Source organism: Otolemur garnettii, unplaced genomic scaffold (assembly GCF_000181295.1).
Source record: "Otolemur garnettii isolate 467f Iridium unplaced genomic scaffold, OtoGar3 scaffold00051, whole genome shotgun sequence".
Classification (NCBI taxonomy): Eukaryota; Metazoa; Chordata; class Mammalia; order Primates; family Galagidae; genus Otolemur; species Otolemur garnettii.
Genome location: NW_003852446.1, coordinates 2,714,123 through 2,728,987, shown reverse-complemented (window position 1 = coordinate 2,728,987; position 14,865 = coordinate 2,714,123). Strand labels below are relative to the sequence as shown.

The following is a 14,865-nucleotide window of genomic DNA, read 5'->3' as shown; positions in this document are numbered from 1 at the left end:
CCCTTGCAGTAAGCGAGACACTGATGCAACATTAGGTGAGTGTTAACTTTTAATACATAGTATTTTTTTTGGAAATTTCTCCTATCTCCTATCTAAACTTTTCATATGAGTTTGTTTTTTATGTTCTGTTTGAATTAAAAGAGCACAATAGTAGTATAATAATGTTTCTGTGACAATATTATAGCACAAGCTACTATGATTACTACAGTATTACACTGTATTATTATTGCCACATGAGCTATTACGGTTGTTATCACCATATAGATGCACCGTCCATCAGGGACCCACGTTACATACAAATCCGACCTGAACACATTCTCAGGAACATATCTTTCCTGCAATCTGGGACTGCCTGTATATTATTTGTCTTCTGATGATGGTGCTAGAGGATTCTCACAGATGAACCTTGAAAATTTTACAGTTTCCATAACAATTCCCTCTTTCCGCCAAATCTGCTAACAGGATTTCAGGGCAAATAAAGGAAGATACATCTGAGTTGTAATCTAATACTCAAAGATAAAGATGCTTTCCAGTCTGTTTGAAAGAAAACTGTAATGAGGTAAACACCACTCAGATGCCTGCAAATACTAGTGTTCACACTTCCAGAACATCTCAGGTTTGAAAAACAGTATGGCGGGGTTCTTTGAAGTTGGAAGTTTGCCGTGGAAATGCCCCACTTGAAGCATTTTCACCTGCAGTTTTTCAGAGTTCTCAAAGAAACTCATTGAGTACTCTTGTTCAAAAGGAGTTGGATGTTTCGGCTTCATGTACAAATTCATTTGTGCCCTTTGATAGTCTTCTTGATGAAAAGAGAGTCCTACACCTCTCAGTCATCTCAGGGCCCCTGATATCTCCCCCAAAAAGAAAGAGCTGAGGATGGGAGAAGTCTCACATCATCCACTAGGACTCCTACCTCTGTGGGTTTAGTCCCTTGTGTTCTGGCCTTTGGTCCTTTTCCAAACACATGCCAGAAGATATATACTAAATCAAACTAATAGATTTGGTCTATGTCAGAAACAGTAGTTTACAGTCTTCCAGTAAAGCATTTCCTTTCTACGGAGAAGAAAAAAACTGGGGGAACACAAATTGCTCCTTGAATACCAGCAAAGTAAGCAATTTCATGCATTTGTTCTTAAGTCTTAGAAAGAGCTGTAATCTCAGGACACTCTGTGCCTTCTCATGCTTCTCCTCTGGACACGTGTCCAACCTTTACCACCTCCTCCCTTCCACAGTCCATGTCCATCTGCTATGGTTTGAATGTTTGTCCTCCCAAAAAACTCATGTTGAAACTTAATCCCCAATGTGGCAGTACTGAGAAGTGGGGCCTTTAAGACGTGATTGGGTCATGAGGGCTTTGCCCTTACTAATGAATGAATCCATTCGTGGATTAATGGGCTATCATGGGAATGGGACTGGTGACTTTATAAGAGGAAGAGAGACATGAGATAGCATACTCAGCCGCCTCACCATCTGATGCCTCATGCTTTCCTGGGACATTGCAGAGAGTCCCCCCCAGCAAGAAGATCCTCACCAGATGTGGCCTCCATAACTGCAAGAAATAAATTCCCTTTCATTATAGTTTCAGATTCCTTTTCTTTATCAGTATGTTTCACATATTGTCACCAGCAACTAAAAATGGACAAGACACCATCCATTCCACCCATAGGAGAATCTCTCTGCAGTCCCCAGAATAGACCATGCTCTCACCTACCTTGCTGCGCATGCAGCCCCCTCTGTTGGGAACGTCCTCTCATTCCTAGTTAGTGCCTATCCCTCTTTAAGGACTCTTCCACAGAGCCTTTCTGGGTCCCCACAATCTGATTCAATGCCCCTCCTGTGTATCCTCAGAGCAACTTGGCCTTATCTCTTCTAGCAGTCTTTGTGCTTACTACCACTTTTTCCTCCTGAGCATACAGCTAGACTACATTTTCCAGTGTGCCTTGTGGTTAACTGGTGTCATATGAATAGAAGTCATGTGTGTCACTTACATGAAGGGTAACTGTATCTTCTTCAGTCTTTCTTTTCTTTAACCACTGGCTAAAAGAAGAAAACTCTCTAGGCCTAGAGAGGACAGTGGAGCCACACGTGGAAGGAGTCTCGGCCTCTGAACAACAAGGAAAATGGCACAACCATGAACACCCACCCGGATGGTGGGATGAGTGAGATCCACTGACCTAAGGGGCTTTGTTACAGCAGTGAGCCTACTCTAACATCACAGCACCTATCCCACTCTGCGTGGCATTTCATTTGCAAGTTTCTCTCCCGCTGGGCTGTGGGCTTCTTGAGGGAAGGGGTTCTGTCTTCTTGGTCTCATCTCCAGATCCTGAGTGATCAGTTACACAGTAAGGGCACATTAAATATCTGTGTAAGGAAGGTCAGGGGAGGGAACAAATTCATAAATGGACACAAGCACAGCAAAAAAATATGCCCTGGGAACACAATTAGCCTTTGCTTTGAACTAGCTTGATACTCTAGATAAGGCAGTTTGCCTTTCTATACCACAGTTCTTTGACTATAAGGTTGACTAGGCAGTAGTTCAGCGTCACCTGGAGGGTTTGATTACACACAGGTTGCCAGGTCCTACTCCCAGGGTTCCTGATTCAATTAGTTAGTGGGGTGGGGGCTGTAGGAGGAGGTGGCAAGAATTTGCATTTCTAATAAGTTTCCCAATGATGCTGATACTGGTGGTCTGGGGGGGCCACACTTTGAGAACCACTTGCCTAAATGATCTCAGATCTCTTTTATCACTAAAGTGAATGACCTAGTGATCCTCATCAATACCTGTAAACAAGGCCTCATGACCTCCAGTGTCCAAGCTGTGGGGCAAATGATTGACGATCGGGTTAGTTTGTTTTCTGAAACTACTAGATTGGAAATATCCTGTGTGTAGCCCACCATTTGCATTCACAATATGGAATAAAACCCCCAACCCGATAGGAGACTGGTGCCTCCTGAAATTACTTAAACTTTAAAGGTAAGAAACTGTAACTGGGGTGCCAGATTACTTGGGATTTGAAGCCAAATTTTTCTGATCCTTCCCTTGAAACAGGGTCTTGCTCTGCTGCCCTGCCTAGAGTGCAGTGGTGTCATCACAGCTCAGAGCAACTTCAACTCCTAGGCTCAAGTGATTCTCCTGCTTCAGCCTCCCAAATAGCTAGGATTACAGGTGCATGCCATGTGCCTGGCTAATTCTTAAGTTTTTTGTAGAGACAAGGTTTTAAAAGACTATTTTGCCCAGGCTTGTCTCGACCTACTGGCCTGAAGCAGTCCTGCCTCAGCTTCCCAAAGTGCTGGGATTATAGGTATGAGCCACCATGCCCAGCTGAATGGAACATTTTTTAACTAGAAGAACTCTGATGAGATAAATAACCTAGCCCTGCATTAAGCCAAGTTTTCAATTCAGTGGACCCTTAAACTGCACAATGAGCTAGCCATGCTGTCCCAGGGTTGCCAAGTGTTTACTGTGTACAGGTATTTAAGGACCTGTCTCCGATCACCAGGGGGTGAAAATAACCAAATCGCAGACTTTGGTTTAATTGGAAAGACCTCCAACTCACTTTCACATCACCTGCATTAAATGCACATGAAACCAAAGGCAAACCACAGAATATTGACACCAAGACTCCATAAAAACCACATTTAGTTATCATACGTTTATTTTTAACATAGCACCCCAGTTTCACATCATGTATATTTCCCAAAGTTGGAGATCCTTAACCTACTATGTTCTTCACAGACTTCTCAACAAGTGTGAAAAAGAGGCAGTAAGGTTAGCTTGAGTCTACAAGTTACAATCCAAATATAGGACACTTTCAGGGATTTATGTTTAAGGTCAATATACATAATGTGCCAAATGCTTAGCAAATGAATGAGCTCTGGCTGAGTAAAATGTTAACACAACTTGTTAGCACACTGCCACGAAAAGACAGAAGGCATCAAATATATACTTTTCTGTTACACTATTACTGATCAATGTACCTATAGTGAAAAAATATACATTTTTACTTTCACGTTAAAATAGACCATCAGCACATTATCTCTCTGCCACCAGCTGTGAGGACTAAAGTGGCTCTTCTTGCCTCTGGCTCACTTGAACACTTTATTTGTGCTGAAGACAAAAAGGATGGCAGTGTCAAAGAAAAGGGTACACCTGGTTCCCAAGGTAGATGCAATTGACACTCTCATACGAGTTGACGTAAAAGAAAACTAACACAACTCAGGTGATCCAATCTCCACACAACGGGGTTATCACATCAACTGTTCCAGTCCCACAGCAGAGCTCCCTAAAGGAGCTTTAGATCTAGTCCTGTTGTCCAACAGGAACGGGTATCTAAAAGTTCCTCATTATAGTCCCCAAATTCCAATTGAAGCCCTCCTGAAGTCTGGTGTCCTCTGGTCTTCAGAGTCATAAACTCACTTTCTCTAACCTTCCAAAGCCATGAAATCAGCTAACAGCAAGACAGGAGGATTCAGAAAACATGAAAAATAAGTATTCCCCAATTGTGGACAACAGATCAAGGCCTCTGTAACTAGAACAAGTCCTGTCTTATTGAAACCCTGCAATGCCTTGGAGAAGAGGTTCCTTTATGATCACGTGTTAGGAAATGTAGAAAATCACTATACAAGCATAAAGCAACTATATGCCTGGGGGGTCTTGCTCACACTAACAGACCAGCTGCCTCAGGGCATGTGGGTAAGGCAGCCCCCCTAAGCCTATTTATTTAGGGGAAGGGCAGCAGCTCTTAAAATCTGCATTGCTTTTAAAGTCTGGCCCACCTTATCTGCTGCTCTTGGGAGGTTCACATGACTAGACGAATTTCTCCTTAAAAACAAGCAAAGCAGGGTGGCTCACAGAGTGATACTCACATTCAAACTGCTGTCAATGACTGATCTGTCAGAGTTGGTAGGCAACCTCCCTAAACCTATGCCAAGGGAGGAGCAAGACATGCCAGCTGAGGGCTCCCTAGAACCAAATCCCCACTTCTTACTAGGACATTGAACCACACTGAGTCATGAGGCCAAGAAAAGCCCTAACAAAACATCCATAATGAAAGTACAAGTTCAACTGATCCTTGGAAATCAGTGTTAAAAGAGCACACTGGAAACACAGTAAACCAGTTGGAAAGAGAAGCCAAAGTTACTAGGGTTCTATTTAAATAGAGAGGGAAAAGGCTTCGTAACTGCTATTTCATTTTGTTCACATTCATAATGTTCAAACCACAATCTAATGAGCCAAATTTGTCAATAATATGGGAGAATCTGCTTGTTACGGTAAATTAAGTTTTTTTAATACTTTAAAAATCACATTCCCTTGGTGGTATCTAGTCAGAAGGTGTGATTCTAGTTTATATTGAACAAATATTTTTAGCTCTAAGGTATTACACTGCAAGTGAAATCTTTCCAACTACTGCTTAAAAGAAGACAAATATTTGCAAATGTCTGCCTTAATTGCAAAGAACACATCAATTTCAGATATTACCTTATTGATCTTCTGAGTACACATCTATTGTTACAATGGCTGTGAGATCATGTAAGAAACAGACAAATATCACTTAGAAACATACTACAGAATCAAATCACATCTGAAGCTAAGAATGCACTGTGATAGTTCAGACACTGGTAGGAAATCAAAGGAAAATTCGTGTTTTTGATTACTCGCCCTAAAATATGCTGAAATTGAACATTTGTGACCCAAGGAACCAAAGCTATATAGAAGAAAACGATAACTTACTACATATTGAGTTCATTTCAATCACAGTAGTCTATTTAAAAAACAAAACCCCATAAGGAATACAGGAATGGAATGCACTGAAAGCAACAGCTGTCAAAAGTTCTGCCAAGAAACTTAGAGCGACTTATTGCATCATGAAAGGTGAGGTGATTCAGAAGAACAAGTAGTTCGATCATATTCTTTTCCTTCAGCTTTTATTTTTCACTTCAGTCCAAGAGAAATTTCTAGATCTAAACCCTCAAAAACATGTTTCCATATTCAAAGACTAATTAAATCAATGGGATTCAATGTGACAAATAGAAAAAAAAAAACCCCTTCTAATCTATTTTTAGCATTGAGAGAGGGTAGAAGTCCTAACTCGGAATCCATAAAAATCTGCCGCTAGCTACCTCTTTCTATGGATTCTTGGGTCAAGCACTTCTGTTTCTTACTGCGTCGGTTTCCCCACAAGCAAACTGCAGGGCATGGATACCAGTCCTGCCCAGTTCTCATACCTTATTCTCCAATGATGGGCACAGCTTACAGCTAAGCTACCTTCTCTCCCAATCAGCCCCAAACACTGTTTGTCAGTATCTGTGAAACAGATACTTCCACATGAGGCAAATAACTGCCTTTATTACAACACACAAACTCATTCCAGATATCTACCTTTTGCTTTTGCTTCAATGTTTGCTGGATAGGAAGTTGGCAAAAGCAATACGCCACACACAAGAGATGCTGGGCTCCTACTGTGCTTTCATTTGTGGGACTGTAGAATCCCCCTGGGGGAAGACCACTTAACAAGAAGGTAACTCAACCCCCAGGGACAGGAGCAACATTGACCTTCTGTCTATAGAATCCTCCCCAATAAGCAGGTCTAAGTTTGGAGTTGTTTCATAGAAGAGGTATAATGGTGATTTACCATTACCCAGCCTCCCTATAAATCACATTAAAGCAGTGGTTCCCAACCTTCCTGACGCCGCAATGTATTTTCATTGTTACAAAGGGGTCGCAACCCACGGGTTGAGAACCACTGCATTAAAGGCCCACAGAAACATCATCAGGCATAAAAACCTTACATTAAAAGTGCACATCCTAAGACAACAGAGAAATAGAAGATGAGCACTAGGAAGGTAATAATATAATAATAGTTATAGTGCCTGTGTCTGCGCATATATGCACACAAATACATGTTTTTTAAAAATCTACTTCTAAGCAACTAAGAAACTGTAGTCACAATTAAGTCCTGTCAAGAAGATTGGGTATAGACAGTATTGGTGTGTGCTTTAATGCAATGCCTATCTTAAAATATTGGTAAGACAATGAAACTCGGAGGACTTTGATTGTCCGATGCGAGTGTTTTCCTTTAATGAAAACCAAGCCAACTAAACAAAACCCCAACATCCTGATTTGGCTCACTGTGGCATTGACTTCACGGGGAAGAAAAAGCATGTCAATATTTTTAAAATGCATAGTGTATACTAACATTCCTTAGTTCATACGTCTTGTTAATGGATATGAAGTGCTATCCCAAGTGAGTGCATATGTTCTGGAAGATTATGAGATAAAGTGCATATGCTAGTCTTCCCCGGAAAGCCAAGTGCGCTGTGAAATGTCTTCAGTAAGAACACTGCTGAGAACATGTGTTGCAGCTCCCAGATCTCAGGACATGGGGAAAGAGATTACCTAAAAATCTGCACCAACCCATTTATAATCTTAGGGAGGGTTTAAACTCACTCTCAATCCTTCCCTGACAAGAACAAAAAGGGCAACCAAAAGGGAAGATAAAGGAAAACAGAGAAATGGTTCAAGTTTCACGATTTTCAAAATCAAATCAATTCAAAATCCTTCGACATGCATAGAAGAGATTCACAATTTGTTCTTCTTTGGAAAAACATTATCTGTTTGTGCCTTTCTCCTCTGCTGTTAAACTGTTGATAAAGCTTACCAATGGAATGAGGAAGCATTAAGTAAATGCCTACTTGTTCTGCAAGCTCTCAGCTCTACTGAAATCAAAGGTTTAATCCCACATATTACAAACTATCTAAACTGCTTCAAAAAGGACCCTCGGCATACCCTACCCCACTAACTTAAGAAGGGGGAGATTATCAAAATGCATGAGAGACAGCATTTCTTGCCATTAGTCTCTTCTTTTTTTGAGACAGAGTCTCACTATGTTACCCTCAGTATAGACCATGGCATCACAGCTCTCAGCAACCTCCAACTCTTGGGCTTAAGCAATTCTCTTGCCTCAGCCTCCCAAGTAACTGGAACTACAGGCGCCTGCCACAGCACCCAGATATTTTTTTGTTGCAGTTGCCATTGTTGTTTGGCAGGTCTGAGCCAGGTTCAAACCCACCAGCCTCAGTGTATGTGGCTGGTGCTGTAACCACTGTGCTATGGGCATCAAGCCCTATTCTTTTATTGTTGTTGTTGCAATTGTGATTGTTGTTTAACTGGCCCAGGCTGAGTTCGAACTCGCCAGCCTGGGTGTATGTGCCCGGCACCCTATCCACTAACCTATAGGCACCACTCCACCATTAGTCTCCTGAAGTAATGTTAAAGCTGGCATGCCTTCTGAGAGCCAGTGACCCTCTGACCCTGTGACCCTATGTTCCCACTTTCAACTTGGGGTTTCAGAAGAAGCAACAGCTACTTAAATCAAGCTTAATGGTTTATATAGCCTGCATTGGAGTCAGTTGGGCTCCTCTGAACCTGATATAAACCAATCACTTCCCAGGGGTTCACTTCACAGAGAACAAAACAGTCATACATCCAGCATGAAGACCACTTCCTTTCATTATTTCTTTATACCCAAGACATCTGTAGTCCAAGTTGATGAAAATAACTACCAGAGATTCTTAAATTGAAGGTAACAACCATCTCCCTTTCTTCCCCAGTTTGGATACCTGGGTTCAAAAAACAAGTGTTAACCAATTCAAATAGTCTCATCGGCCTTTCATATTTGATGGGTAGTTTCCAAACTCATGCATTTACATATATGTTATCCCATGCAGGATAAAAGTAGAGATCTAGCAACTATTTATTTAATTTGATTGGGTGAGGCAGTTAAAGCAGATTGCTTTTGCCCAAAAATTTACATGAAAGGACTGAGTTATCTGGGTTGATGGCCTAGGTTGGCCAAGTTAAATAGCTCACTGCCAAAACCTCCACTTTATAGAAGTGTAAAGACCCAATAAGTCTTTGACATTCAATAGAAAACAATAGTCATGTATTATTTATAGCTAGATATTATATCAAAATGGCACTAGAGAAGCAATTTTTGGCATATAGTGGTGGAGGGCACAGCGCCAGTCTAAATCTGATGCTTTCATTTTATTTGAGCTTTTGTTTTTATTATCATCATGCCAAAGACTATCCAGTTGGAATCCTAATTATTCAGGAAACCAACCTACTGTATGTGATATACATACAAAAATAAAACAAGCATCCTGAAGGTACTTGGTTATAAGGTTTTGTACAAATCATAAATTTCTTAAATAAATAATGCTCAATTATTTTTATTTGCCAGAAGACTGATTTTTGGTAAGGAGCTGCATCTAACACCTTGAGGAAGTACTTAAGAATGGAGAGAGATTCTACTGATAATTACAATTTCAAGTGTGATAATTAGTTGAAGTATTTTCCACCACAGTAAAATGTACACGTGAATTACAAGGGAAAAGGTCATATGGATAATATTCTGCTGCTCACAGCTTGTGACACAGTCAAACATCTATGACAAGTAGTGGGGTTCAAACATTCAAACGAGAAAGAAAGATCTTGGCAGATGAGGTCATTCACTGTCACTTGAACCATGGGTGTCACAACACGGTGACTGGACGAAGTTGTTCCAGTTGGTTTTCTAATGCAATCCGTTCTTGATGAACCTCCTAAATTGAAGAAAACAGAAAGAAAGGAAACAAAAAAGGAAAGGGGTCATTTCCTGGGTTCATCTCTACTTCATCGGATATTAAAAGAAAACTTATAACTGGACCCATACACATTTAAGTGCTATATAACTCAAGAAGAAGTAGAATAGAAGGCATCAGATTTAAAGTTGGTGACGGCTCGGCGCCTATAGCTCAACCGGCTAAGGCGCCAGCCACGTACACCTAAGGTGGCGGGTTCGAATCCCCAGCCCGGACCCGCCAAACAACAATGACGGCTGCAACCAAAAAAAATAGCCGGGCATTGTGGCGGGCGCCTGTGGTCCCAGCTACTTGGGAGGCGGAGGCAGGAGACTCGCTTGAGCCCAGGAGTTGGAGGTTGCTGTGAGCTGTAATGCCACGGCACTCTACCCAGGGGGACAGCTTGAGGCTCTGTCTCAAAAAAAAAAAAAAATAAAAAAATAAAGTTGGTGACCAGATAAGGGGGCTTCACAATCTGTAATCTCTCAACTGCTTTCTGAAGATGAACTGAAACTGACTGACCCCTCTCCACTGCTCCACTTTAGTCTCATCTTGTTCTAACAGGATTAGTAGCTGGCAGAGAATGACATTAAAAATTAAAATGTTGATTGGCAGAGGGCAGAAAGCAAGAGCAGATTCCCAATACTGAGAGGTGAACCATCAGGACTAAATTTCTACTGCAATCTCTGGCTTCTAATCCAGCACCACACTCAGTCAGGTGTGGGCAACGAGAAGGTACACTGGTCATCCCTCTACCAAAGTCCCATCCAGGTTCCTACACAAAATGTGGCACAAGGTGGCAATGCCTATAGCTCAGTGGATAAGGTGCTGGCCACATACACCCAGGCTGGCAGGTTCGAACCCAGCCAGGGCCTGCTAAACAACAATAACAACTGCAACAAAAACATAGCTGGGCATTGTGGCAGGCACCTGTAGTTCCAGCCACGTGGGAGGCTGAGGCAAGAGAATTGCTTAAGCCCAGGAGTTTGAGGTTGCTGTGAACTGTGATGCCACGGCACTCTACCGAGGGCGATATAATGAGATTCTGTCTCAAAAAAAAGTGCGGCACAAGGTATGACATCTGAGTGAAAGGCAAAGAGAAGATGAGCAACTGCCATTGGGGAATTCAAACTTTCATGCCTAAAACATATTTTTTGACAGGGAGAAAGGGACGCATAAAGGCATTCAAGTAGAATTAGTCAAGGTAGGAAAGAATTCTGTACAAAGGCTCAATCCTGAGATGCTCCAGAAGAACCAACATGCTATAGTCAGTATGGAACTTAACAAGTATTTATTCACCCACCTTCCTGTCCACCCAACCAATAATCCCTGAGTAATCTATCTACTGTGCGCCAAATACTGCTCTAGCTGTGATGGTATCAGCAAAGAACAAGACAGATCTGACCAGGGCCCTCATATGGCTTATAGTCAAATGGCTAGGGAAAGAGAATAAAGTGAATGAACAAGATACTTCCAGAAGACAATAAGTACGATGATGTCATAGAGAATAACAGAGGGGACTATGGAAGAAAGCAGAGGGGGTGATCAGGGAAGTCTTCTGTAAGGTGATGCTGCTTGAGCAGAGACCTGAATGAAGTGAGAAGTGGGCAATATGGAAATATGAGGGAAGGCTATTTAGAAACAACATGGCAACTGCAAAGGCCCCGAGAGAAGGAATAAGCTTGGTAGGTTGATGAACAGACAGGCCCATGACCAGAGAAGAGGGAGCAAGGAAGACAGGGAAGGAGATAAAGTTGGAGATTTAGGCAGGAGCCAGATCACAGAGGGCTTTGTGGGGCAGAGGAAGGACTGTGGACTTCATTCAAAGTGTGGGGAGATGGCACTGAGGGCTTCTGATCAGGGAAGGAACGTGATCCAACTTATAATTGGAAATTTTCATTCTGGTTACCATGTAGACAGTGGGTTATAGCAGGGCACAAGTGGAAACAGGGAAGCAACTGGAAGGTTACTGGATGGACCTAGGTGAGAAATGAAAATGGCTCCCCTCAGGGTAGTAGCCATAGAGATGAAGAGAAGTAGATTAATTCTGGATATATTTTTAATCTATAACCGATAGGACTTACTGATGAAGTTGATATAGGAGAGAAGGAAAATTTAAAGATGACTTCTGGCATTGGGGAATAAGAAAAAAGGCTGGGCTCAGTGGCTTACACCTGTAATCCCAGAACTCTGGGAGGCCGAGATGGGTAGATTGCTTGAGCTCAGGAGTTTGAGACTAGCCTGAGCAGCAGGAAGACCCTGTCTCTGCTAAAAACAGAAAAACTAGCCAGGCATTGTGGGGAGTGACTGTAGTCCCAGCTACTCAGGAGGCTGAGGTGAAAGGATTGCTTGAGCCCAAGAGTTTGAAGTTGCTGTGAGCTATGACACCACAGTCTTATACCACAGAGTAAGACTGTGTCGAGAAAGAAAAGGAAAGGAAAGAAACAGAAAGGAAAAAGGAAAAGAGAAGGGGAGAGGATAGGGAAGGGAAGGAGAAAAGGAAGTTAGGAGGGGAAGAAGGAAGGAAGGAAATGGGTGGCTGGTAGTGAAATTGAGAACAAGATGATTACATAAGAAATGGGTATTTCAAAGAGAGAGTTGGGAATTAATTATCTGAGACGTGTATTAGATATCTAAGGAGAAATATTGAGTAAGGAGTTATATGGGTATGTTTAATGCTCAGAGGAAAGAGAAGTAGGGTTTGAGACATAAATTTTGGTTTCACTAACTTATGGATGGTCTTCAAAGCCATGGGACTGTATAATATCATCAAGTAAAACAGTACAGAGATTTCAGGGAAAGACAGAAGAGTGACCATAGGTGCCATATGCCTTCCTATAGTTCCATTAAAACAGTAAAGAAACTTTTTCAAAATCATAGGCCCACAAGACAGGGAAAAACAAAGTGAAGGGATGGTAACAATAAAATTTGTAAGAAAGGCAAACTGATAAATGGTAAATGTTTTAGCAAATCCAGGAAAACAAATGTGGAGATTCTGCCAAGTGCTTAGTATGTCTATTCCAAGTATGCATTCCAGAGCTAGGGAAATAACCACAGAGTGGGTTTGGGAATCCACTGGGCCCACAGGGAGACGGATCTAAGCTAAAACTCCATTATCACCTTACTTCCATATGCGCCTACTCTGACTGATGGGCCACAGTGACACTGAGTATCGTGTGTCTGTTCAGAGCCAGCAAAGGTCTGATTATTTCCCTTCCCTCAATGAATGCATGGTCACCCTGGTAAATGGCCCCAGGCCCTTTGATAAAGGCTAGAAGATTTACAATACAATTTTTTGACAGCTTAGTGGGACCCTTCTTTAAGGGGCCCCAGATGTCCCCTCACTCAAAAGGTTCTGGATCTATAAACTGGCTTAGTGTGAGTATTAATTGAGGATCTATTACTAGAGTTGTGCTTCAATGATTCTTCAGACTTCTGTGCACTAGACCTAGAACTTTCCCACTCACACAAATTAAATAAAGAAAACTTAATCATGAGCTAAGCATGAAGAAAAAACAAGAACCAATCTGACTTTCCCCACAAGAATTCCTGAAAGAGTTAAACTGGCAGCACCAGATACCTATGAAAGTGGGACAGGGGACCGGCTAAAATAAGGCTGGTTGAAAATCTGTTTCAGAAGCAATAAGATCCCCAGATCTTCCCTGCCACCAGAGCAGAATGCTCCATATTTATTTTTTGAAAAGGTAAAAAACAGCATCGGGATTATCAAGCACAGCTGTGGACAAAATAATGGACTAGAAACAGGAAAAGTAAATGAATATGCTGGAGAATGAGACCGATGGCCCTCTGGCTCCACAACCGCTCTTTCCCTCCACACAGGTGACCAAGGCAAGTCTCCTCTCTGGCTACTTCAACCAGACCAAGAGGAAAAAGCCAATGATACTGCCTTTCAGGGTTCCCCAACTATATAGCCCAGCCAGATTGCCAGAAAGTGAAGCTCAAAGTTGACAAGCCCCACCCCCACAATGTGCTATCAACTTCCAAATTAGTGTTTTTATCTTCCTCCTAAATATGAGCAAAGCAGGGCTATCAGGTATTGAAGGAAAGCATCTAAGAGGAAACACAGCATAACAAAAAAAAGCAATTATTCAAGAAGAAAAGACTGCCATTAAGAGAAGACTTTACAACAATGAAAGAATAAGAGGACATCATCAAAAATAAATGACCAGAGAACAAAAAAGAAAAGAATTCCTGGTTATTACACAGTAGAGATTTAGAATGTAAAATTAAGTCTCAGAAATAGACAAAATTAAAGAAGAGAAGGTAGGAAGAGAAAAGAAAGAAAACAGAAGAAAAAATATAAGAAAATTAGAGGTCCAATGTCTGAATACTATCATCAAGGAAGAACAGGAGAAAATGAGGGCAGAGGGCAAGGGAGAGGAAATAATCAACAATAAAAATTAAGAAAACTCACAAAACTGAAGAACATAGATTCCCAAATTAAAAGGAAAAAACAATGGATGAAACTGACCTACCCCAACAAAACAGAGAGAGAAAAACCAAACAAAACACAAATAACGTCACCCAGAAAGATTCATAAAACAGAATGAATTTTGACATTTTAAAAAATAATTTTATTGAACGAATTATCATAGGGTAAAATTGACTTTTGTTTTTCTTTTAGTATATAGTTCCATGAATTTTAACACATCTATAAATCTGTAACCATCACCACAAACAGGACACATTACAGTTCCACCAACCCAAAAACCTCCCTGGTGCTACTATTGCAGAGGGAATGAACTGGGGGGAAAAATGGCAAAAATATTTTCTGTCTCCCCAACTTTTGGGGAACTGAAACCAGCATCTCCAGCTCAGGCCATGGTTGGGAGGGGCAGGGGATGTCTCTTGTTCTTTGAAATAGCTCAAGGAAATTGTCTGGGTAGAGGTCCTGAGATCTTCTTAGCTGAAAATGGGATTAATCTGGATGGAGGTCGGGGCAGAGGACATGAGATTGTCTTGGCCCAAGATAGAATTATGGGATTAGAACCTGGTTATGTTAATCAGTTAGATGTAAGCATTCCACATTGTATATCAAATGAGCACACTGTACTCCATAAATGCATTAACGTACACAGTTATGATTTAATAAAGAATAAAAAAATTCTTTAAATAAAAGGAACAATAAAGGGTGGCACCTGTGGCTCAATGAGTAGGGTGCCAGCCCCATATACTGAGGGTGGCAGGTTTGAACTTGGCCCCAGCCAAACTGCAACAAAAAAA

General features: G+C 41.5%; 1 protein-coding gene across 3 annotated transcripts in view; it reads right to left on the bottom strand.

The window, feature by feature from the left end:
- Nucleotides 1-9,380: 9,380 nt before the first annotated feature.
- REPS2 (RALBP1 associated Eps domain containing 2) overlaps nt 9,381-14,865 on the bottom strand; it is a 184,088-nt gene continuing 178,603 nt past the window's right edge. For 2 of the 3 annotated variants that reach the window (XM_003791874.3, XM_012806409.2), the window contains one exon: nt 9,381-9,603. In XM_003791874.3, coding sequence (XP_003791922.1) covers nt 9,535-9,603 — 69 coding nt within the window. In that variant the 3' untranslated portion in view covers nt 9,381-9,534. The remainder of the gene's footprint in view (nt 9,604-14,865) is intronic. The other variant, XM_012806410.1, reaches the window with a different exon arrangement.